Here is a 27,871-nt window from a genome sequence, read left to right as displayed (position 1 = left end):
TGCCCCTTGTCTTGTTCATCATGTTTGTCTGGTTTTTGTCACTGTCTCAGTCGGTCTTGTCTCGTCCGTCTACCCCTTGGTGAGCACCTGGAGGTGCTCATTAAAGGGGGGGCTTCTGTCATGGCTCTGCTTCCTTAGTCATGTTTTTCTTGGTCCTGTAGCAGAGCCATGACAAAGTCTTTGGTTATGTGTGGAGAAACATATTATTGTCTTTTTGACAATAATATACATTCTCTCCAGTGTCTTGTCTCTGTTCCCCTCCTCTCGTTTCCTTGTTATCCTTCCCTGAGTGTTTAATTAACGACATGGGGCAGGTGTGGTTATCCCTCGTTTGTGTTTCCCTATATATATACCCTCTTGTTTCTTTGTCCTGTGCTTGTGTATTACGTTGCGTTGTTCTGGATTGTGTTGTGTTCCTGTTCGTGCGCTTACCCGTGTTCCTGTTCCTTGCCTGTTCGTGTTTTGTGAGTTTTGTGCCTTGTATTATTTTAAGACGTTTGGTCGTGTCCTTGAGTTTAGTTTATTTGTCTTGTTTTCATTTTTGCCCCCTCGTGGGAAGTCTTTTGTTTTATTTATATTTCTTAGTTCTGTTTTCCCCCATTGTGGGTGTTTCTGTTCTGTTTTGTTGATTAAATAAATATATTTGTTAACCCCTTCATCGCCGTTGCCTGCACTTGGGTTCTTCCTTCTACCAATCCTTGACAAAACCTTTACGATTTCGAGGATGTTAGGGCAAATATCTCACTTCTTTCTACTGATCCATCTGTCACTACTGTGTGTCCTGCTGTCGTTGATCAGTTTGAGCTTGTATCTATTTAATCTGTGCGAGAGATTGTTGGTAAAATGAAACCATCTTTTTGCAGCCTGGATATTATTCCTCCTCAAATTTTAAAAGAGGCTTTTGGAACTATTGGATCTAAAATTCAATCTATCGTAAATATTTGTCTTGCTACAGGAGTGGTACCTCAGTCATTTAAACATGCAATTGTGGAACCAACATCTGATTAAAAAACCTAATTTGTATTCATCGGCCCTTGCTAATTTAAGGCCCATTTCAAAACTCCCGCTTCTCTCCAAGATACTAGAGAAAGTTGTCTATATACAACTGTACTAATTTTTAAATTTACATGGTCTTCATGAGGTATTTCAGTCTGGTTTTAAATCCCTTCACAGAAAGGAGACAGCTCTATTGAACGTTTTTAATGATTTACTACTTGCCACTGATTCAGGCGACTATGCTGTACTTATGCTCCTAGATCTAACGGTTGCATTTGACACCGTAGATCATGATATTTTGATCTCTCGGTTGAAAAATTGTGTCGGCATAAAGGGCACTGTGTTGGAGTGGTTTGGCATCGTCATATCTATCATTGTTAATTTCCCCCCATGTGAGATTAAAGAATAGAGGTGACCGTGCATTTGCAGTGACAGGGCCTAAACTTTCGAATAACTGTCTTTACATCTTAGAAAGGTCCAAACACTCACTCTTTTCAAGTCCAGTTTAAAAACCTATTTTTATAGTTTGGCGTTTAACTCTGTGTGAGAGCTGCTATTTTTATTTCATTTTAATCGATTTTACTCTTATCTTATCTTACTTACAAACTTTTTAATAGTTTGTCTTTTTGATATTCTTATATTGTATTGCTTATGCTTGTACAGCACTTTGGCAAACACTTGTTGTTTCTAAAAAGTGCTTTATAAATAAAGTTTGACTTGACTTGACTTGACTTGAATAATGAAAAAAGAGCAGCCCATAAGCGCACTGAATAGATGGAAACGACCTCTCTGTTTGTTTTAAAAGCATCTTAGGGTAAAACCCCAAGAAGCTGGATGACAAAATACCAACAGAACATTTCTGCAAGAAAATGTGCTAAAATATAATAAGTTTCGTTTTATTTTTTAGTCTGAACATAATTCTCATAGTTTCCTTTGTGTTATTTCACTGTTTTGAGTTTACTCTTTTTCTAAAATGTGGAAAAAATACATATGTGAGTAAGTGTTCTAACAATTTTGACCGGTAGTGTATATATCTTGCTGAGGGCACCAGTTGACCCAAGACTGCCAGTGGTGCCCTGCTCAAAGAAACTGGTACATGACGGCCCTTATTAAAGAAATATTATTTGTGATTTTTATTACTCGTGGCCTCTCACTTTCACTGTGGTCTACTCATTATGAGTTACACATAAACCCACTCAGATGCATTAGTACATTGTGTTCGGCACCCTGCGGTTGAACAACAGTCACTCTCATTCAGGAAAAAGGAGAGAGAGAGAGAGAGAGAGAGAGAGAGAGAAAAAGAGACAGAGAGAGCAAAACACAAAAGAAGATAAGCAATGGTGGTTGTTTCACAGGAAAGCAGGCTTTACCCTATTCTACCCCTAACACTACACAATGTTCTGTAGTCACAAGACGACTAGAGCTGTACTCATCCTGAAGACAGTCACTAATTTCCACACATGGAAAACAATAAGATTATGTATTATATTCACATCCTTGCACACTTTTGTGTCATAACCATATGCCATGTATACCTTTGTTGTTTCCTTTTAGTTATGTGTCATGTGGCAAGAACCAAACATCCATCTTTTCCCCTAATGATGGGAGTTGGAAAGTCACTGTCAAAATATTTTGTGTGATATTTTAAGAAGCCAGGTTGAACAGCTTGATTCATTATTATTATTATAAGCGTGTCAGAAAGATGATGTTGTCTTATTGATAGCTGAAGACTGTCTGCATGTTCCTCATTTAAAATATTGTTTGCAGAAACATCTTATTTATATGCAAAAAGATTTTAAAGGTCCAGTGTGTCATTTTTGGAGGATCTATTGACAGAAATGCAATTTAATATACATAACTATGTCTTCAGAGGTGTATAGAGCACCTCAGAGATTACATATTTTTGTATGCAAATCCAGGAAGCACGTTAGCATTTTAGGGCTTCTGAATTCCATCGCCCCAAAGTCTATTGAATGGGTTTTTGGTAAATCTCCTGAAATAAAGTCTGTGGTTAACAAAACGTTTTAATCTATGACATAAAACACACCAGTTATAATGTGCTCGTTATTTTTTAAACCTTTATTGTGTCTTCAAAAATGGCAGTTGCTAACAAGTTGCTAAAAGCAACAACATCCATCAGACATCATTGCGCATATAAATCTCACAAATAATGCAATATGGGCACAAATAAAACACGTGGATGGGGATTAATTACTTGCCAGGCAACACGTGTTTAATAAAGTTTGAAAAAGTTGTCGGAGGCTTGGTGGTGGTCACGTTGATATCGAGCGACCGTAGTGTAGTCTGTTTACAGCCTCGTGTTAGCTTTTTACTTCTGCCGATTATATTTAGGTTTAAAAAATAGCAAATAATGTGTTAATCTGTAAAGATTATTTTGACAGACAAACGTGTAAACATCATAAACATTTCTTAATCACAGAGCTTATTTTTTTGCGATTTTCAATTCGAAACGTGACCATTAGATGCCGCTAAAATCTTCACATTGCTCCTTTAAAGTATAGATCTGTGACGCATGGTACATACACCTCATACGGCTCATACGGCTTATGAAAAAACACTGTATGTAATCTATAATAGAGTCGTAGCTCTATTGGTTCAATTTCAAGAAAACACATACAGTAGCTGATAAAATATTTAAATGCAGTCACTTTGAATAAAAATGCCTGCCAAATGCAAAATGCAGTTGTGTGTATTGTAAACATTTACATTTTATGTTGTGATTATGTATTTCGGATATTACAGAACAAACTGTCTAAGCAAATTCTTGCTTGAATAATGCTAAACTTGGAGAATCAATATTTGTGTCTTACGCTTTCATTCTATCCCTTTTGTTATTTCATTGCAAATGATTGACACTCAGGGGTCTAAGTGAAGATCAAAAGATGGAGCGATGAAAATAGACCCGAGTGCTCAGCGCTGAAGAGGCACTTTTATAGCTTTATATTGAAAAACACACAGATTGAACAAGTGTTTGTCCTCTGCTGCATCACCGTCATTGTTAACGCAAATCTCATCAGTACAACAGGAGCGTGCTGTGCCATTTTAAACAGACGTGGTACATTGTGAATTCAGCTGAGGCAGAGCGCATTTAGGCAGGATAGTTTGGTGGTGTTTGTTCCAGTTGCTGAGCTATTGAAGTTTAGTGGAGTGCTTTGTCAGCACTGTGTTGATGACGCTGTTGACATAGTTTTAGCTAAATGAAAATGCTAAATGATTTAAGCGTTTAAATGACTGCCTGATTGGTAACGTGCCATAGTAACAACCGTTCAAGGCTGAAAGTGTACAAACCACGTTTTGAACACCCATTGACTGCGTTGTTTGTAGCATTTGTTTTGCCTTCATGCTGCATACATAAATCATGCTAAGTTGTCAGAGCTCATGCAGAGAGGATGCACTGAATTAATATTTCAGACAGTTGTTTTGTTAGTATTTTACGCTCAGTGCTTTAGCAGATCCCTAATGTTTACATAAACAGAATGTGTCCTCCTGAAGTCACCTGTGAGGTACAGTGCATACCCCTGACCAACAGAGGGCGATGTTTTCTCCTGCCATTGTTTTCATTTCTGTTAATTCATATTATTAAGTAAACAGATGTGAGTCAATGTCCATTGTTAACTTTTAAAGTGTGATTCAACATCAATGTCATCACCACCAAGCTTCCTGTCATGAATGGCAGTGAGGAGAACCCAACTGCAGGCAGGCGGGGTTGCAGGGGTTAACAAGACAGACTTTATTTAAATAAACAAAACACAAAACAAAGATCCACAAGGGGATAAAACAACACTAACAGAATAAATAATACATGAACTTTGACAGGAAAAATAAACTGGACTGGACTAAACTAACATAACACTTGACACTACTAACTGGACTAGACTACACACTTACTAAGACAAGACATGGTTTTTAAACAGCAAACAGGATCACAGGAACACAGCGAACATGGGCTACATAGAGTACGTAGAACGCAGCAAAACGCAGCACAAACAATCATCGAGCACAGGACAATGAGACAAGAGGATCTTTTAAAGGGAACACAAATGAGGGATAATAACACAGGGCAGGTGGGAAACATTAGACACGGCAGGGAGGCAATACATGAAACGAAATGAAATGAAAGTGGCGGGGCCAATGTACCCAATAACTCCCAATAACTCATGTCATTTTTTCGAGTTATGCTCGCATTATTATTTTTAAGCATGATGGCATTTAAAGGGATAGTTCACCCAAAAATGAAAATTCTGTCATCATTTACTCGCCCTCAGGTTGTTCCAAACCTGTATAAATTTCTTTGTTCTGACGAACACAAAGAAAGATTTTTGGAAGAATGTCAGAGTAACCAAACAGATCTCATCCCCCATTGACTCCCATAGTGTTTTTTTCCCTACTACGGCAATAAATGGGGGATGAGATCTGTTTGGTTACTCTGCCCCCGGATATCCGGGTATAAAAGGGAGATGGCGTGCCTCATTCATTCACCTTAGTTCTGAGGAGCCTGAGACCTCTCACGACTGCTGCAGTGGGCAGCACGTGTTGTGGCAAGATGGACACAACATCTCGTTCCCTCCATCAGGGAAGTGAGGTTACATCCGTAACCAAGACGTTCGCTTTCTGTCGGTCTCTCGACGTTGTGTCGAGCCGACAGATGGGGTTCCTATGGAAAACGCCACAGCACTGTGCCCTGTCACAATCTCTAGCAAAGCGACGGTGACTGGCCTGGGAGTGTCAGCCGTGAGCGCTACCGCGAAATTGTAACCTACCAGTTGGTAGGTAGGGGGTCCCAGAGCTTTACTTGAAAGGTGGGAAGGCCCCTGCCTTCGGCCTCACAGGCGACGGCCTTGTTTCTTTAACAGCGAGAAGCCGCCTGGTACCGTAAGGCCACTGGGTAAGCACTACTTCCTCAAGCGGGGGATGCGCTACAGAGACCACTTCCTACCGGAGGGAGGAGTTTAGTGGAGATACCAACATGGTCTCACCGATGGGGGAGAACTCATGGGAAGAATGTGCGGACTGAAGGAGTTAACCGCGAGGTGGAGGTCCACCTAGGGAAGGTCATGGGTTACCAAGGTGGGAACCAATCATGAGGATACATCAGACGGAACCGCCCTGCTGGGGGGTTACAACGTCCAGTAGCACTAGGTCCGGTTAGAGCTATGTTGTGGATAACTCAGTTGGTACCCGGCCTAAGGGGCAGGGCTGCTCTGCCCAGCCCGCCCCCAGGAGGTGCTTGCTTAGTGATGGATGGAGTGCCTGTTCTTCACCCAGTGGGGGAAGAAGGGAGGCTAGTTTAGTACGCTGACCCCCTTAGAAGAAAGGGGGGAAGGTACTGTCATAGGCGTACACCCTACCGGCCGCCAGTCTTGCCTGATGCCTGCAAGACTCGAGCTAATACCGGTTTTACACGGAGGCTGTAGGACCTCGCGAAGGTGATGGGTGTAGCCCAACCCGCAGCTCTGCAGATGTCTGCCAGAGAGGCGCCTTGAGCCAGTGCCCACTTGGAGGCTGTACTCCGTGTGGAGAGAGCTCTCACCCAGTGGGCGCGGGCGATCTTAGGACAGGTACACCGTAGTGACTGCATCCATGATCCAGTGCGCCAATCTCTGTTTGAGACAGCCCTCCCTGCTGATCTCCAAAACAGACAAAGAGCTGCTCAGAGCTCCTGTGGCTCTGCGTGCGGTCCAAGCAGAGGCGCAATGCACGTACTGGACACAACACGGATGGGGTTGGGTCTTCCTCCCGGGTGGGGAGCGCCTGTAAGTTCACCACCTGGTGTAGGGGGAGTGGTGGGAACTTTGGGCACGTAGCAGGGCCGGGGTCTCAGGATAGCGTGAGAATCACCGGGCCCGAGGTCTAGGCAATCTGTGGACACGGAGAATGCTTTTAGGTCCGCTACCCTCTTGAGCGCCATCCGGAGAGCCGTCTTCATCATGAGGTGAGAAAGAGCGCCATCTCCGAGGGGCTCCAGGACCGCATCAAGGTCGCAAGAGGGTACGGAGCGCGGGTGAGGCAGTGCCTTCCCGCACCCCTAGGAACCAATTGATCAGGTTGTGCTGTCCTAGAGACTTACCAGCAACTGGGTCGTGATGAGCGGCAATAGCGGCAAAGGGGAAAGAATACTCTCGAGTCTCTGGAAGGACAGCACGTTCCCAATCGAGCAACTCCGCGGGTCTTCTCTTTGAGAAGCGCACCAGGATGAGAAGAGGCACCACTTACAGGCGTATAGCCGCCTAGTGGCCAGGGCCCTAGCCTGAGTGATGGTCTTAACCCCCGCAGGGGGAAGGCCACTCAGGATCTCCTCATCTCGTCCAGGGGCCAGACATGTAGGTTCCAGAGGTCTGGCCTGGGATGCCATAACGTGCCCTTCCCCTGGGAAAGCAGGTCCTTCGTCAGGGGAATCGGCCGGGGGGGAGCTGTCGTCAAGAGCATTAGCTCCGAGAACCAAGTCCGGTTGGGCCAGTATGGCACAACTAGTACACTTGATGCTCCTCTTCCCTGACCTTGCACAGAGTCTGTGCAATGAGGCTCACTGGGGGGAAGGCGTACTTCCGCTTGTCCCACGGCCAGCTGTGCTCTAGAGCATCCGTGCCGAGGGGGGCCTCGGACGGGAGTACACTAGCGGGCAATGGGTGGTGTCCAGGGAGGCGAACAGGTCTACCTGAGCCCGCCCCAACTGTACCCAATGAGCTGGACTGCGCGGGGGTGGAGTTGCCACTCTCCATGAGGCGTCAACTGAAGAGAGAGCGCATCGGCTGTCTGGTTCAGGTCGCCTGGGATATGTGTGGCTCGCAGGGATCTGCTCACCTGCGGACTCCACAGGAGGAGGCGTCGGGCGAGTCGTGTTAGCTGCCGTGAGCGAACGCCACCCTGGCATTGATATACGCTATGGCAGTTGTGCTGTCCGCCGGACCAGCACGTGCTTGGCCTGCATGAGAGGTTGTAGCCCCTTCAGTGCAAGTAGCACATCCAACAACTCTATGCAGTTGATATGCCTGCGCAGGCGGGGGCCCGTCCATCGCCCCGACACTGCATGCCCGTTGTACACGGCACCCCAACCCTGCAGGGAGGCGTCTGTCGTCACCACGACGCGCCTCATGACCTGCCTGAGAGGGACCCCCATCCGTAGAAAGGTCATTGAAGACCAGGGGTTAGGGTGCGTCGGCAGAGAGGCGTAATCACCATACACCATACGCCTGCTGCCCGTATGCCACGCTCTCCAGGGAACTCGACTCTGTAGACAGTGTTGGAGCGGTCTCATGTGCATCAACCCGAGGGGTATCACCCCCACCGAGGACACCATGTGCCCAGGAGCCTCTGAATTTCAGGCGGACCGCTGACTTCTTGAAATATTCCAGGCAGTTCAACACTGACTGAGCGCTTTCTGAGTCAGTCGCGCTGTAATGGGGACAGAGTTGAGTTCCATACCAAAAAAGAGGATGCTCTGCACAGGGGAGAGCTTGCTCTTTTCTCGGTTGACCTGTGGTCCCAATCGATCTAGGTGCCAAAGCACTAGGTCCCTGTGTGTACATAACAGATCTCGCGAGTGTGTCAAATGAGCCAGTCTTCGAGATAGTTTAGTACCCGCACACCTCTCTCCCTGAGGGAAGACTCGTGGGGACAGGGACAGTCCGAAAGGGAGGACTCTGTACTAATATGCGTGACCCTCGAAAGCGAACCGTAGGAACGGGCGATGACGAGGGAGAATTGAGACATGAGAGTAAGCGTCCTTCAGGTCGATTGCCATGAATCCATCTTGACATCTGATAGATGCAGGATGCGCTTCTGCGTGAGCTTCCTGAACGGCAGCTTAAGTAGGTGCCTGTTCAGGGTACGCAGATCTAGTGACTCACACTTTTTTGGGGATGATGAAGTACGGGCTGTAAAACCCGTTGAACATCTTGGCTAGAGGAACGAGCACGATTGCTTCCTCACCAGAGGGGTGGCGACCTCGGCCCGAAGCACGGGAGCATCCTTGCCTCTGCTGAGGTTGAGAGGATGCCCCGAAACTTGGGCGGGCATCTGGGGAGTTGGATCGCGTTGCCGAGACGGACCGTATCCCGTAGTCACCGTGACGGTTTGGGAAGCTCTTGTCAGGCTCCCAGGGACCGAGACAGGGAGGCTAGGGGTACGTTCTGCTTCATCGACCTCCCGGGGGTGGTTTGATGGCTGGCAGTGCGGATCCCTCGCCGTGGGGGGGCCCCCGGAGAGGAGATCGGCTCTGCAGTTTTACCTGCCTGGCGATGATGTAGCACAACGCACCATCGAATGAGAGTGCTTAGGCTGATGATTATCGTCGACGTTGGGTCTTGCCGCAACGTCGAGTTGCGGAACACCGTCGTTTAGAGGTTGAGAGCGGCTGTGATAATACCCAGACTATGATGTGGCACAACGCACCGTCGATTGAGAGTGCTTAGGCTGCTGATTATCCTCGATATTGGGTCTCGCCGTGACGCAACGTCGAGTTGCCGAACACCGTTGTGTAGAGGGTGAGAGCTGCTGTGATAAACGCCCAGAGAGAGAGAAAACTCTTAGAAGTGGGCTGTTGGGATGGGGCAGGAACCGTCCCGGATCAACCAACCAGCGATGGAATGGCTGGGGTCGGGCTCGAAGGTATTCTCGATCTCCCTGGGGTCTTCCCATGAGGGCCGCTTTGGCTTCCGCCGCGGCTGCTGACGGGGTGGTGGTCTCCTCTTCGATATCTCGAAGAGGACCAGGGCTGCTGGGAAGCAGACGGTGCACGGGATCTCGGCGGCCAGAGGGTGGTCGAGTCGCGGCTGGGGAGGATATACTTGATATCCTCTGTCTGCTCCTTTACTGTCGAGAACTGTGGCTCGACCGTATCACGAAACAGCCCCCCCTTGCGAGATGGGTGCGTCGAGAAAGCGGACTTTCTCGGCATTACTCATTTGTGCAAGGTTCAGCCAGAGGTGTCTCTCCTGGACCACATGTGTGGACATCGCCCGACCCAGGGCCCGCGCGGTCACCTTGGTCGCCCGTAGAGTGATGTCGGTGACGGCGTGGATTTCCTGCATAAGCGCTGGGTCGGTCTTACCCTCGTGGAGCTCTCTCAGCGCATTGGCCTGATGGACCTGCAAGATGGCCATAGCGTGGAGAGAGGGGACTGCTTGGCCCGCAGCAGAGTAAGCTCTCGACACCTCAGATGCCGAAAAGCCTACGTGCTTTGGACGGGAGTCTAGGTCGAGCCCCTGTGGACATCGACGTATCCTCTAGCTGCCCAACCATCGAGGGAAGAAAGGGTGATGGAACTAGTTGCCATGTACGCGCCGAAGGGGGGCGTTCCAGGTCGTACTAAGTTCCTCATGCACTTCCGGGGGAACACGGCACTGGGGGCGAGTGCGGCTTGGAGCCGCTCTCAAGCCCAAGGTACCGTGTATCCAGCCGCGAGCATTGGGAGAGGCAGTGCGGTGCACCGCAACCCAATGCCGGCGACCCGCGAAAGCATGGCTGACATTTCAACGTCCGCTTCTTCCTGAGCTCGACCCCCCGAGGGAGGGAGCTTCAAGGAATCGTCGGAGTCTGATGCCAGTAAGTCACCCTCCGATGCTGCAACAGACATCTCATCATCACGTACTGTTTCCGATACGTAATTGAGGAACAAGACGGTGGGACCGTCTCATGGGGAACGGTCAGACGAGCGAGACGAGGTGCCGTTCGCGAGCCAGTGGCTGACGGATTAGCGCTCACAGTAATCCTCATATCACCCTCGCTGCTCGCCGTAGCAGGCGGCAGGGTCGCAGTCCTGCCGTCACGGAACGGGAAGCAGACGAGGTGGTGGCTGAGTCCCGTGGGAACACAGCCACCCGTGACGCAACGTCTGAATCGTCAACCGCCCGCAGTGCAGGCAGGACGTATCCACAACATCTGCCCCAGCGTACTGGAAGCAGACATCGTGTCCGTCCCCCTCCTCGATGAGTGTGTTGCACCCACGAGAACAGTGGGACATGCCACGCTGGAGAAATTTGCTCTTTTAGAGAAAAAACTCGAACACTTCTGGAACCGCCGAGACGCCCAGGGGAAGTCACCGCAGGAAGGGACAGTCCGCTGCACCACGTTGTAGAACCGGCAGTCTTGTAGTTGCTATTTGTAGCGAAGTCTGTTGATCATGAGCGAAGGCTCCGAAGAACAAAAGGTGAATGAATGAGGCAATCGTCTCCCTTTTATACCCGGATATCCGGGGGCGGAGTCCGGCATGCAAATTTCATTCGCCAATTTCATTGGCCTTTTCTAAGAAGTCGGAAGCGATTGGTTCTCAGGGACGAACCCCATGTCTCGGCTCGACACAATGTCGAGAGACCGACAGAAAGGGAAACATTGTTACACTGCAGAAGCTGCATGGCATTTGTTTATTTATACTTTTTAAACATAAAACTATTTATAGAAGTAGTACAAAGAATGTCCCCTATCATTAAAACGGTGAATGATGAATCTCGCAAAGACTCCCATTATAATCAATGAAACTGACTACACCATTGTTTATGATGAACTCGGTGAAGATCGCGCACTAGCACTACTGCACCAGTGACTCATTTAGAGGCCTCTGATTGGGCATTGCGTTCCTAATCTCAACAGATTCGTCTGTCACTGGTTATAATGCTAAACCCAGCAAAAACGCTTTAACTCGTGCAGATCTACATGTAATGCTGTAATCGACAATTTCACATTTAACTTGAGTCACAACAGTTGTAATTTATTTTGATTAAATGTGCATGGGGCGTTTCTTGCCCATTTATCATATATTTGGGGCATTTTTGTTCATCTTGTTTTTTGCCTCAATTAATTTCTGATTCTGCTAGTAACTTCTGCTTAAAAAAGCACACTGGGACAAAGAATTGCCTTGAATTGATTTCCATAACCCACACGCTGCCACATTAGCAACAACAGTCTGGTAAATGCATTTCTTCTGTGTGTGTTATTATCTGCGGCTAGTGAAGTAACTGAAGAGACGCAGAGAAGTTGCGCGTGTCCCATCAAGAACCTCCGCCTACTGCTCCACCCCGCCGCAAATTTGATTATAATAAATAGCCTATGTTTTTGATCGTTGCTATGGTAGAAAGGTATTGTTATCTAGTATAATTAATACTTTTATAATTAATGTAACTTTTTTTAGTATGACCAGAAGTGCACACTTACATTATGACAAAAGGGGAGGGGGCATGAGCCCCCTGGCCCCTCCCCTATGCACGCCACTGCTACTGTATATGTTGTCCCATGTAGCAACTTGTTAGCAACTGCCTTTTCCAAGATATGTAAAAGCTTTATAAAATTATGACACAACAAATGAGGTCCTACTGGTGTGTTTTGTGTTGTGGAGTAAAACGCAAAAATATCTTGTATGTCTTGTATATGTTGTTTTAACCACATACTTTCCCTGGAATTTTTAACTCATTTCTGAGTTTTGGCATATAAAACTATGTTAGCACTTTATGGTGGGACTATCTGTTTGATCAACCAGTGACGGATGGAGAAAGTATTCTGAAACCTGTTTGAAAATAATCAATACATTATTTGCAATTAAATTTGTCATTACTAATAATGTAAAAATGACACCCTGCACCAGCTCCTTTGGATTTTTTATCATCTCATTGTATTTTATCGTATTGTGTTTTTTCTGTCTACCAGGCTCAACTTTTTTCGGGACGTGCCTGACTTCCGTGTGCTGGCCTGTGGAGGTGATGGAACAGTGGGATGGATTTTGGACTGTGTCGGTGAGCATACATCCGTGCTTTCCACAGCATTTTTAATAACCTTTGCTTAATACATCATCAAACTGATCAGTCATTTGTCCATAGAGCAACATTTAGTCAATATAACTCTCATCTTTCAAATTGAATGTCTGCTAAAACGACCAAAGCAAATTATGTAAACATCAAATCCTCATTTGTAATAAATACACAGTTGTTCCTGTATTGACTTGCACTGTCTTGTTTTATTGTACTGTGATTTAATTTATCCACATTTGTTTGCAATTCTGAATCTGTATTTCAACCCACTAATCTAAAAGCATTTGAAATGTCAGAATTTCTTTTAGTGATGCACAGGTCTGACATTTTTTTTAAATCCTGCATCTAATGGTGATGTTTGAAAGTCCTCTGAAAGATTATAGTTCACAAATCGTGGTTTCTAGGAAGAGCACTGAGAGAATGCAGGAAAGATAATGGCCTTTCCCCACTGACAGCCATATTGATGTTAATGGATGAGCACTTGAGAGGAACTTGCATGGGAGGTTTTAGATATCTGCCCATAAGAGCTGATTCAGAATCAGCTGTTCTTTATGCCCTTAGATCCTCCTTAGCCTTAGTCTTTGTGGAAAGTTAGGAAGGCACAGTGCAAGTTGGAAACAGCCCTAAAATACAGATTTAGGAACAGCTTTCTTTCGCTTTTATATCTAAACTTGTTTGAGAGTTGCTCTGCGGTCCTCGCTTGTTCTTCACCCCCTCAAGTTTGACTGGTATTATAAAATGCCTACTGCTGACGATTACTCACAGAGCCCCTGCGGTTAGGCAGTAAATCACGCCATACGGACCAGTGCCGAAAACAGCGTCCCTGTACACACAGCAATAAGCCACACAGGGACCTTCAGCGCGAGGACAAAACGATACAGTTCAACACGCTGCCTGCCTGTCTTCAGCAGATGTATCCTGCCGTTTGCCTCCGAACAAGAGAACCAGATCTATTATTAATTATGTGTGATGTTTTATGAGTGAGAATGTTGTGTAGGAGGAACACAAATTAGTGCTGTCACAATATCACGTGTTCACTACATGGCCAAATGAATTCTCGGTGGCGATGTTATCACGGTATCTATCGGAAAATTAAATGAAAAAAGTAATGAATGAATTGATCAGTCAAATTCATTTGGTGCTTTCTGTTTTGAGGGTCGGAAGTTAGAGATACAGACAGTTTGTAACCATCGTGGCTCAAATAGGGAAAACTTTAAATGGGTGTTTTTACTTTAGATATCACGGTTATTGTCAATACAGCTTTATTGTGACCAAGGTCATTTTAGTTTGCTAAAATTGATTTTTTTCTGTTTATTGGAATCAAATAAAATATTGGCCTAAAATGATTGGGGAAAACATTGAAATGTTTCCTCAGAAATAAAATAAAATACAATTAAATGTATCTTATATAGCAAATAAAAAATAAACAAATGACAAAAGCATATAACAAATTGCTAAAAATGTAACTAATATTAACATAAAAATGAAGAGTCTACAAATAACGCAGATTTAGATTTGTTACTTTGAAACTAAGCTGTGCCATTGCTAATTTCCAAATATTCTTCATTGTTCAGACATACATAAAGTCTTCCCCAAACTTACACTTTTGTTTCAGTCTTGGGATGCCTCACAATGTTTTAATCCACCAGAACCACATTTTTCACACGTTTCAGAGAAATTACATTACAAATGGAACTTTAAGTTGGAAATGGTGAAAGTATTAATAATTTTTTCTTATTGTTCTACACCAGATAAAGCCAATTTTGCCAGGCATCCACCTGTTGCGATCCTGCCACTGGGTACCGGGAACGACCTCGCTCGCTGCCTGCGCTGGGGCGGAGGTGAGAAAAAAACAGACACTATCCACCAGAGGTTCCGATTAAATTACTAAAGGACTTCAAAATAAAATTTAACAGAATTAAATTGAGATTAGGCTTCAAGATTGCATTATTCAAAAACCCTTCAAAAAGGGTATAATCATACATTGTCTTTCAATCATCTTAATGTTCAGTCACGTGAATAAAGAAGGTTTCGCTGGACACAGCTCTGAAGCGCATAAACCCCAGTTAGGATTTGTTAAGTACAGTATACACTGAAATCAAGATTTGATCTTGACTTTACAAAAAAGGCCACATGTTCTTGACCTGTTGCAATGAATGTATAATGAATAACATGCATTAAAAAAATCCATCTGGACCATCTCATCAGAGATCAATGTGCCATATGTATTTGTTTATTTTTTTAAATGAGTATATGTAGTCATTAAGAGAAGACGTGCTAGTATGATCATGTGTTTATAATTAGATATGTGGGTTTTTGTACAGTGGGTTATGATGGAATGATACACATCTGTGATCTTGCTTGCGTGTGCCTGTTAGACAGGTGTGCGTGGCCTCGTGGATGCTGCTAAATTAACTAAACTCATATCAGTGTTTCCTGTATGCATTTATGTGGTTTGTGCGAGCGTAAGGATTTGCATCAACGTACTTATCATTTCGTATGGATGGTGGGCTTGTTTATCTTTGCATGTGAGACTTTGATTTACATGTGTATCACCTGTGTGCCGTGTAAGACAGCGTGTGAACTTAACTTCATGTAACGTACAGCTGGAAGTGTCTGTTATGCATTTGTTCAGAGAGAAAGAGTGATTTCTGGGTGTCATCACACATGTGCTTCCTCCTTTGGTTGCCAGGCGGGAGTCCATATCCCCACCTGATTAACAGTATGATGTCCCTCATTAAAAGATGCCTCCTTCATGGTGGTGAGGTAACACGCAGGCCAAGTATCTTGCTGGTTGTTCTAAGAAGTAATTGCAGTTCATCCACCTCAGGGATCCTCTATATGGCACAAAGACATGAGCATGTTATGTGGATGGGTTGCCAGGCATTGAATAAATCCTCCAAGGACACGGAGTTCAGTCTCTTGGTGGTGTAATTAATCAGTTGAGTTTATCTCTCATGTCATCAGGATGGATTATCTTTTATTTTAAAAGGAATAACTCACTCAAAAATACAAACTTACCATTGTGTCATTCCAAATTACTTTTAATTTGTTGGACAAAAATAGAGGAATTTAGAGGAACATTGGCCTACTGGTGGCTTTTATGTGCAGGTTCAAAAAAACTTTGAATATGTTTTAAGCTTTCTGTATACCATATAATGTATTACAAGTCTTTTAAAGTCATTTGAGGAACAGACTAAAGATGTTCATGAGTACCTGAGTACTGGACTTCTTGAAAGTGACATCAACGGTTAATCATAAAAAGCTGTTTTTACAAGACATATGGACCGCTTCACTGAGCACCCAGTCATGCAAGTTTAGTGTTTTCAACACGTTCATAGTTTTCCAACATTGTAATACTTTAGTCGGTTTATCTGATCTTGCTTTGTTGAAATTTCAATTAAACTACATGAACTTTGACATTGTGATGCTATTCACCATCATAGGCAGAATACTTATTTTTTCTTTCAAACTATTTTCAAACAATATTTTAGATAAATAGAAGTTACGTGTATGTGTGTTTTATGTGACGGCATCTACATTTTTATTTTGTACATTTTCATTTTTATTTTGTTTGACCGCTGGTTGTGTGTTCTGCTTGACAGGCTATGAAGGAGGCAGTCTGGTGAAGTTCCTCAGGGATATTGAGCACAGCACAGAGGTGCTTCTTGACCGCTGGAACATTGACATCATCCCTGACGATAAGGAGGACAAGGGCGACCCTGTGCCCTACAGCATAGTCAACAACTATTTCTCCATCGGAGTGGTGAGATTCATACTATACATGCATATGGCTCACAGAGGTTTAAAGTGAAAGTGACCTATTAGTCAGATATGGTGACCCATACCCGAAATGTGACCTCTGCATTTAACCCATCCAGAGAGTAGTGAACACACGTACAGCAAGTGGTGAACACACGTACATCCGGAGCAGTGGGCAGCTATCACTGCAGCGCCCTCAGTTGTTACCCGCCGGCCCTGGGAATCGAACCGGCAACCTTCTGGTGATGAGTCCGACTCTCTAACCATTAAGACAGACATTGGCCAGACATTGGCCCCTATTGACTTTCATTGAATGGACACAAAACCACTGATTCATTTCTCAAAATATCTTCTTTTGTGTTCCACAGAAGTAAGAGTCATATACAGGTGTTGAATGACATGAGGTTGAAAAAACATTTTTTTTGGTGAAATATCCCTTTTTGGGTGAAATATCCCTTTAACGTTAGAAGTCTATGAAAGTCACTTGCGTTCGGTTATACCAAAAGCTGCAATATTTTACTGATAGATGCTAATGCTAACTCCTCACAACTCCCACGTCCTTCTTCCCTTATTCATCAGTCAACGTCGCTCGCTCCTCAGTATTTTTACCCAGGCCTGAGGCTAAACTTTTCTTTCCAGTAATTTCGGATTAATTAAACGTTGTTTTCTCGGGTAGCATTTTGGATTAATTATCATTGTCAGAGGAACAATAACATGTTCAAACTTTACTGATGTGATTTAATGCGTCTGAAACGGTTTCACGCCTGTGACTTGATTTATTATCGCACAGAACTTTCGTTCTCACACACAGTTGCTTAGCAACCCTCCACTGTTCAAATGTTATATCCCATGCTGCTGTTATAATCAAGCATTTATTGAGAGCAGTTGAATGTCAAATCAATATTTTATTATTATTTTTGTTGCTGGACGAAACTTTGTCTTTCACAAATTACATGTACTTGTTTGTTATAAATCAACATGTGAGGCAGATTATATAACCAATAATAACAAAATGTTTTATTACTAAGAACTGATCAGTGATTTTGCCAGGTAGATGGTCAGTGCTACAGGGACTTACTGCGGGAACCTTCAGGAAATAATTAATGTAATAAATATTTATCTTAAAATGAGAACAAAATGTAATAAATGCAGGAGTTAACGCTCATCAGGTCATCTACAAATAATGCTGAATTTCTGTTCAGTCGCTGCCCAGGTGGGTCTCGGTGAGAACATCTACCTCCTCTTGTTTAGCTAATGATTAATTTTTGTTCTGTTTTTAGAACAGGCTGCTAAAAATAGTATGTCTGCTTTCATATCTGAATAATGTCCAACAGTCTATTATAATCAGGCAGATCCCAGGTGTGTTGGATGAACGCTGCTTTATCTCTGGGTGCCAGGTAGTCCATATTTAGAATGGCCAGAAATAGCGTGATCTGAAAGGGCCATCTGACCCAAATGAAAAAAGGTGTGCGGAGTGGCAGGAGGCACACACACAAGTATTAGGGCGTACTCACATTTATCCCGGTTGCTCTCAACTGTGCCCGAGCGCGATTGTCCCCACTCCCCCGCTGGCCTGCGCTCATGCGATGCATGGACCTTAAGATCAGAGGTTTGGGTTCTCAAACTGTGGATTGCGCCCCTCAAGTGGGTATCAGAGGGGAATAAGGAGCTCACGCAAGTCACTTGGCTGTTGTGGTGCATTACAGTTAAAACACTGAACATGGGCAGTATAAAACCTCTGGTTCATCCGTGCTGTAAATGTGCTGGTGTCACATCCGTGAAAGCACACTAAATGTCATTGTTACTTTTTGGAATAAGCTTCTTGTCTAATGCACTGCAGTAGCCAAGTGACTTGGTAGGTCATGACTTGCGAAGCTTACAAACAGCATTTATTTTATATAACTCATTACTCCATGCCTTAATTTTAAAACTAAAGCACGCTCACACATCAGCTCTGAGACCTCGAAGCGTTCTTATAGTTTTCGATATGCTCGCTTCCACTTAATTACTTTCGGACGTATGTATATAATATGACTTTAAAAAAATACCGATAGTAGAGGTATCACTATCGATACACTATCAGAAAAAAAATATTGCAATAGTTACATGTATCGATATTTTTGCACAGCCCTAATCCTTACACACGTTGCGCTATGTTTGACAAACCTGGAGTCGTTTTGGGTGCGGTGACACTAGCCTGCACGTGTAAGTGCACTGTGTATCCGTTTTTTATGGTGACAGCTGAATCTCAGGGAGGAATTTAAACAGTCACATAATTTACATCATGCTTTCAGTTCTGCGCTCTGGCACGATTTGCGCTCACACTACATGTGTACCACGCCCGAGCCCAACCGCACCATGCTCTGGCCCACCTCGTCCAAGCGAGCCAGGGACAGCTAAACGAACCGTGCCCGGGCGCGATACGGAGCGATAACACTAGTCAAATGAACCAGGCTTTGGGGGTCAAACGTGCTCGGGCACAGTTCAGATTGCCTAGTGAGAGTACGCCCTTAGACAAGGTGGCGTGAAAAAAAAAAGTAAGAAAGAATGTGCCACTTTAGGGCCGTTATATAACTCGGCTTAGCATCCCACTGTTTCCAGTATGGGCTGTGTTTTCATCAGCCAATGGCACAGACCGCAGAAATGTTTTTGTTGCTGGTGCCGAACTGAGAAATTGTTGATGTGTGTCTGTGACACAAAATAAACATTCTAGTTGTTTTTGAAAGCATTTTTAGCAGCATTTTATAGCAAATTGAATTATTGAACATTACTTAGGTGATTACTAGTTAATATACCTTTCAATACAAAAACAATATATAAGCATATTATATAAGGGTTAAATACATTTATACTCTCAATTTGATTGTACATTAGCTGAAGATCTTTTACGCATTATACATATAAAGTTTGCAATTAACATTGGAATTAAATAGTATGTATTAAATTAAAAAAGCATTCATAACAATGTAAAAATTACATTGATGCAAAGTTTGTCAAATTAAATGGAAAATATAATCCGGTGTGTAATGGTGGTCGGGTCTGTTTGATGATGATACAGTTTGCTAGACTTAAAAAGACTTAAAAAGACTTAAAAAGACTTAAAGAGTCTGAGTGCTGACTATGAATGGACAATGGCCTATACTGTGAATCCTGAGTCTTGTAATGTGGACTGACTGTACCATGTGGGTCGGTGCATGTCTTGGCACTGGGCTAGTTCTCACAAGACAACATTATATTTTAATATAACTCAGTTTATGAATATTATTTTCAAGTGTAATATTTTCACCTGTCTGAGCTTAATTTGCAGAATCAGCAATAACTTTTAGAATCTAAACAGATTTGAAAAAATGGGCATGTTACATTAAGAAGAACATACATTCTTAGGAGAAGAATGTCAGATGATATTATGAATGTTTAGTTGTTGAAGAAACTTTGTGCTCAGTTGCGAAGGAAGAAAATTAGCCATGTGCATTTAGATGCATTGGTGGTATAACATTAACTCTACAGATTATTACGGGATTCATACACTGAGACTTTGAAAACAGCAACTAGTGGCATGGGTTTGTTTGTTTGTGTGTTTTATTTATTTGTGTGTACTATGCATAAAAGGGGAGCAACCTTTATTTTTGAAATTTCACTTCGCTGGAGTGACGCTGGTGAACTGCTCCAGCTGGTTCAGAACGCAGCAGCACGCCTCGTCTTCCAACAGCCCAAAAGGACTCACATGACACCCCTTTTCTCTCCACTGGCTACCGGTTGAAGCCCGTATCAGATTCAAGTCACTAATGCTTGCCTACAGGACTATCACTGGATCTGCACCGGCATACTTTCACACCCTCCTACACTCCTACACCCCATAAAGATCCCTGCGTTCTGCGAACGAGCAGCATCTTGTATTACCTTCTCAAAAGGGCAGTAAATCGCTTTCCCACTCATTCTCCTTCACAACTCCTTCCTGGTGGAACATTCTTCCTTACTCAGTCCGGTCAACCACATCTCTCACAACATTCAAAAAACTACTTAAAACCCATACTTGACAGACAAATGAGAAAAAGAAAAAAAAACTCTCTCTTTCTCTCAACAGTTAGTGGTCTAGCTTTTGTTGAAACTAGTAACTTTGTATTAGCATCTATTGTATTATTGCTCCTGTATGATAATCGATTATTGCTCCCTGAACTCTCTGTACGTCGCTTTGGATAAAGTGTCTGCTAAATGATTAAATGTAAATATATAAATGTTTAAAACATTTTTTGTTTTTCCCCGCTCCCGGATGGCTTTCCCTACTGTCAAGCTCATCTGCCTGGAGCAGGGAGACCGTTCACTGGAGGACCACACCAGGGACTTTTTAGATTTGGCGTGCCTTACGAACTTCCCTGACTGCTCGCTCTGTTTCTATTATGACCACGGGCTGAGTGAGCCCCCGGGAGGAATTCGCCGCTTTTGTGGAGTGGGTGCTGGAGAATAATAGACTATTTTTTTTCATTTGCCCAGCCAAGGACATCTCCAGCCCTGCTCCCATCCGAGAGACCAGCCATCAACCATCACCCTGCTACATGGAGTGTCTGCCAGAGCCCCACGCAGATGGAGAGCCTGTGTTCACTGCAAAGCAAGAGCCTGTCATCGCCCCAGGGGCCTGAGCCTCAACTCTCCCGTCTGACCAGGTGCGTGAGCCGGCAACATCATGTGCCGCTGTGGGAGTACTCGTGGAGTTTGACGGGCTAGAGGGAAGCCCCACCCACACTCCCATCGCAAAGGGTGAGCTGTTATTGGACTCTGCCATATCTGACTGGGTGAATGAAGAGGAATATTGGCTGCTGCCATCCCCGCTGGTCCCGCCCAGCTCTTCCAAGTCCCCACTGGTCCCAGCCAGCTTTTCGTCAGCCAACACCACCTCTTCAGCGTCCAAGCAGGTCCCGCCCAGCCTCCCTCCTCCTCTGTTACCATCAGCCAGTCCATCTGCCCTAGATCTGCTGGCATCCGGAGACCCCTCAGCTCACCCTCTGCATGCCAGCGCCGTTGGATCGGATGAGCTTCGGGATCTCCAGCCGCCAGCTACCTTGGGGATTGAGTATCCCATGTGTCCACCTCTAGCCTCCTAGGCCCAGACTCCACCTTGGCACTCTGACCCAGTGGCTGCACCTTGGCTCCTGTCTCCCTCATCTCCACCGTGGCCCGTCATCCCAACGGCTCTCTCGTCCCTCCAGCTCCGCCTTGGTCAGTTGTTGACCATCCGCCGCCACCGGGCTCCAATCCTCCGGCTAAGCCTTGTCGCTTTGCCCCTTTGGCTCTGTCAGGCTCCTCCTTCCCTCCGGCTCCACCTTCACCCTCGGTGGCTCAGGCTCCGCCGCGGTTTTCCGGATCCCCGTCTCCGCCTTGGTCACCTGAGCCACCGGCTTCACCTTGGCCTTCTCCTCGATGTCACGCTGGCTCTCCGTCTGTGTGGCTCCACCCTGGGCTCCTCTTCCATTGGCATCATCTCCGTCACTCGGCCCCCTGGTGTTGCCAGCCATCCCACCCTCCACCATGGCTCCTCCCTCCGTTGACACCCCCGTGGGCCGTCACCCTGGCTGGTTTCTCGACCACCACCTGGCTCCTCCTGCTCCAGGTCCCCTAGCTCCTCCCACTGTCCTCACCACCCTGGCCCCATAGACTACTTCCTCTCCCCATTGCCTGCCCCTTGCCTGCCCCTCGTCAACCTCCTGAACCCCCACCCTCCTTCCTCAGTTGGACCTTGTCGGCGCGAGGACGTGCTGTTCCGGGGGGGGCGTTTAAAGTGGATGGAAACATGCAGAATGCTCACTCCATATTTAATTCATACAAAAACTCTGTCATTTGTAAAAGTCATTATGGATAAAAGGCTCTGCGGTAAATTGTAGTAAATGGCACATCATAACTGACTATTCAGCAAGTGATTTAGGCTTATTAGAGTTTCTGTTGCTCAGCTGGATCTTGTGGTGTTTCTGCATCTACATTAGTAAAGAATGACACATACAATGGCAAGGTTGTAGGTACAATTCCAAAGAAACAACCGTAATGAAATTAAATGCACTGCAAGTTGCTTTGAATAAAAGTGATGGCCTAATGCTCAAGTGCAAATGCAAAATGAGACTGTCGAGTTAATAAATGATTGTTGCATTTAAATTGATTTCAGTTTTGGTGGATACAGGAAGTATTGTAGAAGACTTCCAGCGTCTCTGCGATGGCATGGTGTGGCATGGCATGATGCTGGAGCAGAGGAACAGGGTGCTGGGAGTCCAGGAGGAGAGGACAGATGGCTCCTCATTGGGAGCCAGTGACACCTGAGTAAAGCAGTGCTGGTGACTCATGCACTGATGTAATCATTAGTAATGCTGTTTCAGCCGTAAACATTTTCCAGCCACTATCCGTTGAGGTTGCCATGGCGTTTGCGGTTTCCAGACTATTATCATCACCACCATGGTTACTTGTTTCATCATTTGTGACAGTCACAGAGCTCTTTTTCTATTTAGGTAAACTAATTACCAATTTGTGGAAAGAGAAGAAATGTTCAGTGCGTTGGTGCATTATATGAGCGCAGTAAATATCTTGATAAGTCAATATGAACTCTCAGTTCGAGCATTTGCATTCGAGGTTTGGATAGTTACCAGTTTATTCAAGTGTGCTATTAGAATACAAATACAAGAAAGTATACTTTCAGTCTATATGTTCTTCTAAAAAAATATGAAAAGTTTATTTTCAAAAACAGATCATGTTTAAATCATGTTTTTTTGTGTTATGATTTTGTGTTTTTTGGTTATTACTATATCAAAACAACCCAACTGCAGTTTGATTGATATTACTTGGAATGCACAATAAAATCATGATTTTTCAATCTTTATTTTTGAATTTTAAAAAGTGTTTTTGCAAATGAACTCTTCATGTACTAAAATTAAACTTAACTGTACTTGACTTATATTGCCAGAAAAATGTATAATCTTTTAATCTCTTGGTAATCTTTTTGATTTTTTTTGTACTTTAACTACTTTAATCTCTTGGTAATCTTTCTGATTTTTTTCTACTTTAACTACTTTAATCTCCTTAAAGTACAGTTAAAGGTATATTTGAAGTATTACAATTGGTACCTAAAACACTTTAAAGTGTATAAGTACAAGAATTTTATAAGGACATTAAGTTGACTTAAAAAAACGTAAGAAAACTAATGGCCAGATTTACTAAACATGGCAAAATAGCTCGACAGTGCAGTTTAAAAGAGCAGCGATGGGAGAGGAAATTTCTGTGGGTGATATACTAACAAGACGCACATTAAAAACACAGGCGCAATATCTCATTCCCATAATGACCAACGTAATCTACCAAGAGCAGCGCAAATTAGTGCATGTGGTACCAGTACAATGACGAGAGCAAACCTTAGTAAATTGCGTTGTGTGATTTATTTAAATACTCTCCTCCTATATAGTTTGTGTCTGAAGAGGAAACTCCTAAATGCAATAAGGTCAGTGTCAAAAACAGCAGTATCCATGCCTTTTTAGCGCTAATTTTCACTGCGTGTCTCAACTCAATTTATATAGCACTTTTTACAATTTTCATTGTTACAAAGCAGCTGTACATGAAACATATTGACTATAAGAAAAACATTAAATTTATAGAAGGAAAGTAAGAAGAAAGTAAACACACTCACCGAACACAAAAACACTCACACACAGGTTCATAAAGACCCACATATACACGTGCTCAAAACACAGACACACAAACACACATGCACTCTACAACCTCGATAATGCTTGCACAACTAGGCGAAATAAAATTAAAATAAACATAGTAAAAAGGTAGAAATAGGTTTAATATTATCATTAATATTCTAATAGCAGTTGGAGTTTTGTAGCGTGTCTTAAGTAAATACCGTCAGTAGTTTTTACGCCAAAAGAGGCGTTTGCGTTGCCACAAGCTGTTAGTAAATCTGGACATAAGTATCTAGTTGTAAGTAACATTAAAGGCGGGGTAACCGATTTCCGAATTATGCTTTAGACAACTGAGTCGGGCCGAGTACCAAAACACCTTGTAGCCAATCAGCAGTAGGGTGCACAGGACGGACACTAGCCGAGCCGAGCGCTAACGAAAGCGACAGATGGGGGTAGGGGTGTGTTTGTTTTGGTGATTTGAACATCAACAACAGCTAAGAGAAATCGGACACCCCGCCTTTAACTAGAAGTTTAATAAAAATAATAATACATTTATTTTGTATAGCGCAATTAAAAGTTGCTTTCTCAAAGCGCTTCACAGTAGACATCACATCAGGTAAAACAACACAATTTGTAAAAAAACTTTGTAAAACAACACAACAACAACGAAAACAAATAATATAATCAAGTAAAAGCAATCCTAAAATAAAATGTTTTAAGAAGAGATTTAAAAATCGCAAGAGAATTTGCCTCCCTGATGTCTGCCAGTAGAGAATTCCAGAGCTTAGGAGCGTATGAGGAGAATGCTCTATCACCCATGATGCGAAGCCGTGTCTTGGGAACCACTAAAAGACCACACTAAGAAGAGCGCAAATTTTGACATGGTGTGTACGGCAATAACAGGTCAGACAGGTACCTCGGAGCCAGGTCATGCAAAGCCTTAAATGTTAACATAAGGATTTTAAACTCAATACGGTCTCTTACAGGGAGCCAGTGTAGAGACTCCAAAAGTGTACTTTAAAATGTACTGTCATAAACTAAAAAATGTGCTACAAATATTAAAGTGCCAGTTCAAATGAAAAACCTAGTTGTAAAAAAGTACACTTTTATAAACTATAAACTGGACCAATTTAGTCCTAAATAGTATTACAGTAAAAATTACACTTGTATGTTTTCCCCCCAAATTGGTCACACTTTATTTCAAGGTCTAATTCTCGCTATTAACAAACCGTTAACTACGACTTTTGCCTCAATAAACTTTTAATTTGGTGCTTATTAAAAGTTAGTATGATAGTGGTTAGGTTTAGGTATTGGGTAGGATTAGGGATATAGAATATATATGTGCTATATATGTGCAGAATATGTGCTTTACCTTGGGTATTTGCAACTACATGCCTTCACCATCAACTTCACCATCTAGACTCTAGACCCAAAACAGCCCCTATCTTCTTTCAAAAATTGCCATGTATTTTGACAAAGGCTAATAGTTTTTTGTAATATAAGAAATATAGATGAGTGCCCAGAAGTGCTTTCTGGGCTGCTTGCTCTAGTCAAACCACTAGATATTATAGGTATGATAGGCCTCTTTGCATGAACCCTCAGCTGATGGTGATTGGTGGGCAGTGTAAAGGGCCGTTCACATTATAACGATAACTATAAAAAAATTGATTCAGGAGAATAGCGGGGTTCGCACCATAACTAAAATGATAAAGATAGAGAACGATATCATTGGGATCACTGTCAGAACAATTTTTCCCAGCTGTTTAACGATAAAACATACTGTCAGACAGTTTCTGGCAACTATTGGTGATCAGTTACAGTCATCTTTATAGTTATCGTTATAATGTGAACGGCCCTTTAGGCACCAATGTGAGTCTGATTTCTGAGACATCATCGTGCTGACTTAACGTGGCATTGGGATCGTATGATCGGGTTCACCCTGGAAAGAATCTCTTGTGGGGAATTGAAGACAGCAAAGACACCTCGTCAGCAGTCATTAAAGACACCTCACCATGTTAAGCTCCAGCAGTAGCATCTCCCCCAGGCCTGAGAGCTGAAATCTAACCACCTCACTTGACATCAACAACTTATCTGCGTTAGCCTCCCACCCTCCCCAGGGAGACGCCTGCCCCGCTTCCATCATGCTCTCGCTGGTGCGGTGTCATACCACACCTTCATCTCCAATGACACAGAAGTGTGTTTACAACACGGCAGGTATTGGCTTAGTCCAAAGTCATGCTGTCCGTTTTATATCTTAACTAGTGATTAAAGGTGCAGGTGAAATGTTTTAAAGGGAAAGTTCACTCAAAATGAAAGTTCTTCATTATTTACTTAACCACATGTCATTCCAAACCTTTATGACCTAATATAGTTGCATCTGTGGATTTTGGTGTGAAAGGTGCGACGGTCACACCGGTTCAATGGGTCACGGAAAAAGCAAGCGATTTGTTCGATCGTTAAACCCTAACTGTGTGATAAGAGTGTTTATTTTAGAAGCTGTCAGCCTTTGTATGTGAGTGTATTTGTGGGTTTGGAGGGCTGTAGTACTGGCACAGACTGAAGGTCAGGGGAAGTATCAGTGACAGGAAGTATTTGGCTGCCAAAATCAGGCCAGGTTACCACCATAATGAATGACCGTGCTGAGTGACACCTGGCCAGTCTTAAAGATAGAAGGAAAACAGCGCTCGTTCACCTCACATACGCGTTTTAGACATTCATACATACAGCATTCACATGATTCACGCTCACACTTATGTGGACAGCCTCACAACTCCCGTGTGCACCTGCTCCCTGCCGGGATGACAGGAGCACAGATGGGCGCTGACTCAGGTAGCACGCTACAATAACCCTGTGTAGACACACCAGTCACAGCGGCCTGAATATCACCCTCACTTTATATTCCTCACCTCTTCACCCTGTCGATAGACATTCTCTCAGGAGGACAGTGTTGTGTTAATTGTGTGGACCAAATGAATTTTTCCTATACAAACCACTTACAGTGCATTCAAGATGCACATTTTTTTCAATTCTACAATACTACATAAATGTGATATGTGTTGAGCTATTGCAATTTTTTTTTGCGATATGACATATGTTTAATCCTATTGGTTGGTCTTCCAATATCTGACCTGCGTGCACATAAATAATGTTTATATACTGTATATATAAATATACAGTATATGTATACTGTGCCATATACTACTTTAAGAAATTCTCTCTTATGATTTAGATTTCTTGATTCCTTGTATTTTAATTTTCCTTTTATTTTAATTTATGTTAGTAGTTTTTTAATTTCAAGGAACAGAACTATTAAGTTTTTAATCATTTACATACAGAATACAACTTGAATTAAGGGTGTCACTGTATATCAGTACTGGAAAATAACCAATGTGTTATTTAATAAAAATCATATTATCGATATTGTGTTAATGCTACACATATGATGATATTGTGCAGCACATATTTAAAATTTGCTTTAAAGTGATAATTCACCCATAAATGAAAATTCTGTCATCATTTACATTTAGATTTAGTCATTTAGCAGACGCTTTTATTCAAAGCGACTTACAAATGAGGTAAACAATAGAAGCTATTGGAACAACATAAGGACAACAAAAAGCACGAGTGCAGTAAAACTGTTCTCATATAGCCTACCACAGTATGCAAAGCTAAGTTTTTTTTTGTGGGGTTTTTTAG

At 43.5% G+C, this 27,871-nt stretch overlaps 1 protein-coding gene across 6 annotated transcripts in view; it reads left to right on the top strand.

Annotated features, from left to right (window-relative positions):
• Window positions 1-27,871, top strand: part of LOC130556098 (diacylglycerol kinase beta) — a 185,581-nt gene that overhangs the window by 85,752 nt on the left and 71,958 nt on the right. For 5 of the 6 annotated variants that reach the window (XM_057336793.1, XM_057336794.1, XM_057336795.1 and 2 more), the window contains 3 exons: window positions 12,655-12,740; window positions 14,507-14,596; window positions 16,361-16,521. In XM_057336793.1, coding sequence (XP_057192776.1) covers window positions 12,655-12,740; window positions 14,507-14,596; window positions 16,361-16,521 — 337 coding nt within the window. Of the gene's footprint in view, window positions 1-12,654; window positions 12,741-14,506; window positions 14,597-16,360; window positions 16,522-16,636; window positions 17,173-27,871 lie in introns of those variants that run through there. The other variant, XM_057336797.1, reaches the window with a different exon arrangement.

The sequence above is a fragment of the Triplophysa rosa genome, linkage group LG6, assembly GCF_024868665.1.
Source record: "Triplophysa rosa linkage group LG6, Trosa_1v2, whole genome shotgun sequence".
NCBI classification, from domain to species: Eukaryota; Metazoa; Chordata; class Actinopteri; order Cypriniformes; family Nemacheilidae; genus Triplophysa; species Triplophysa rosa.
Note: the sequence above shows the minus strand (reverse complement) of the source record. Positions and strands in the feature narration are given on the sequence as shown.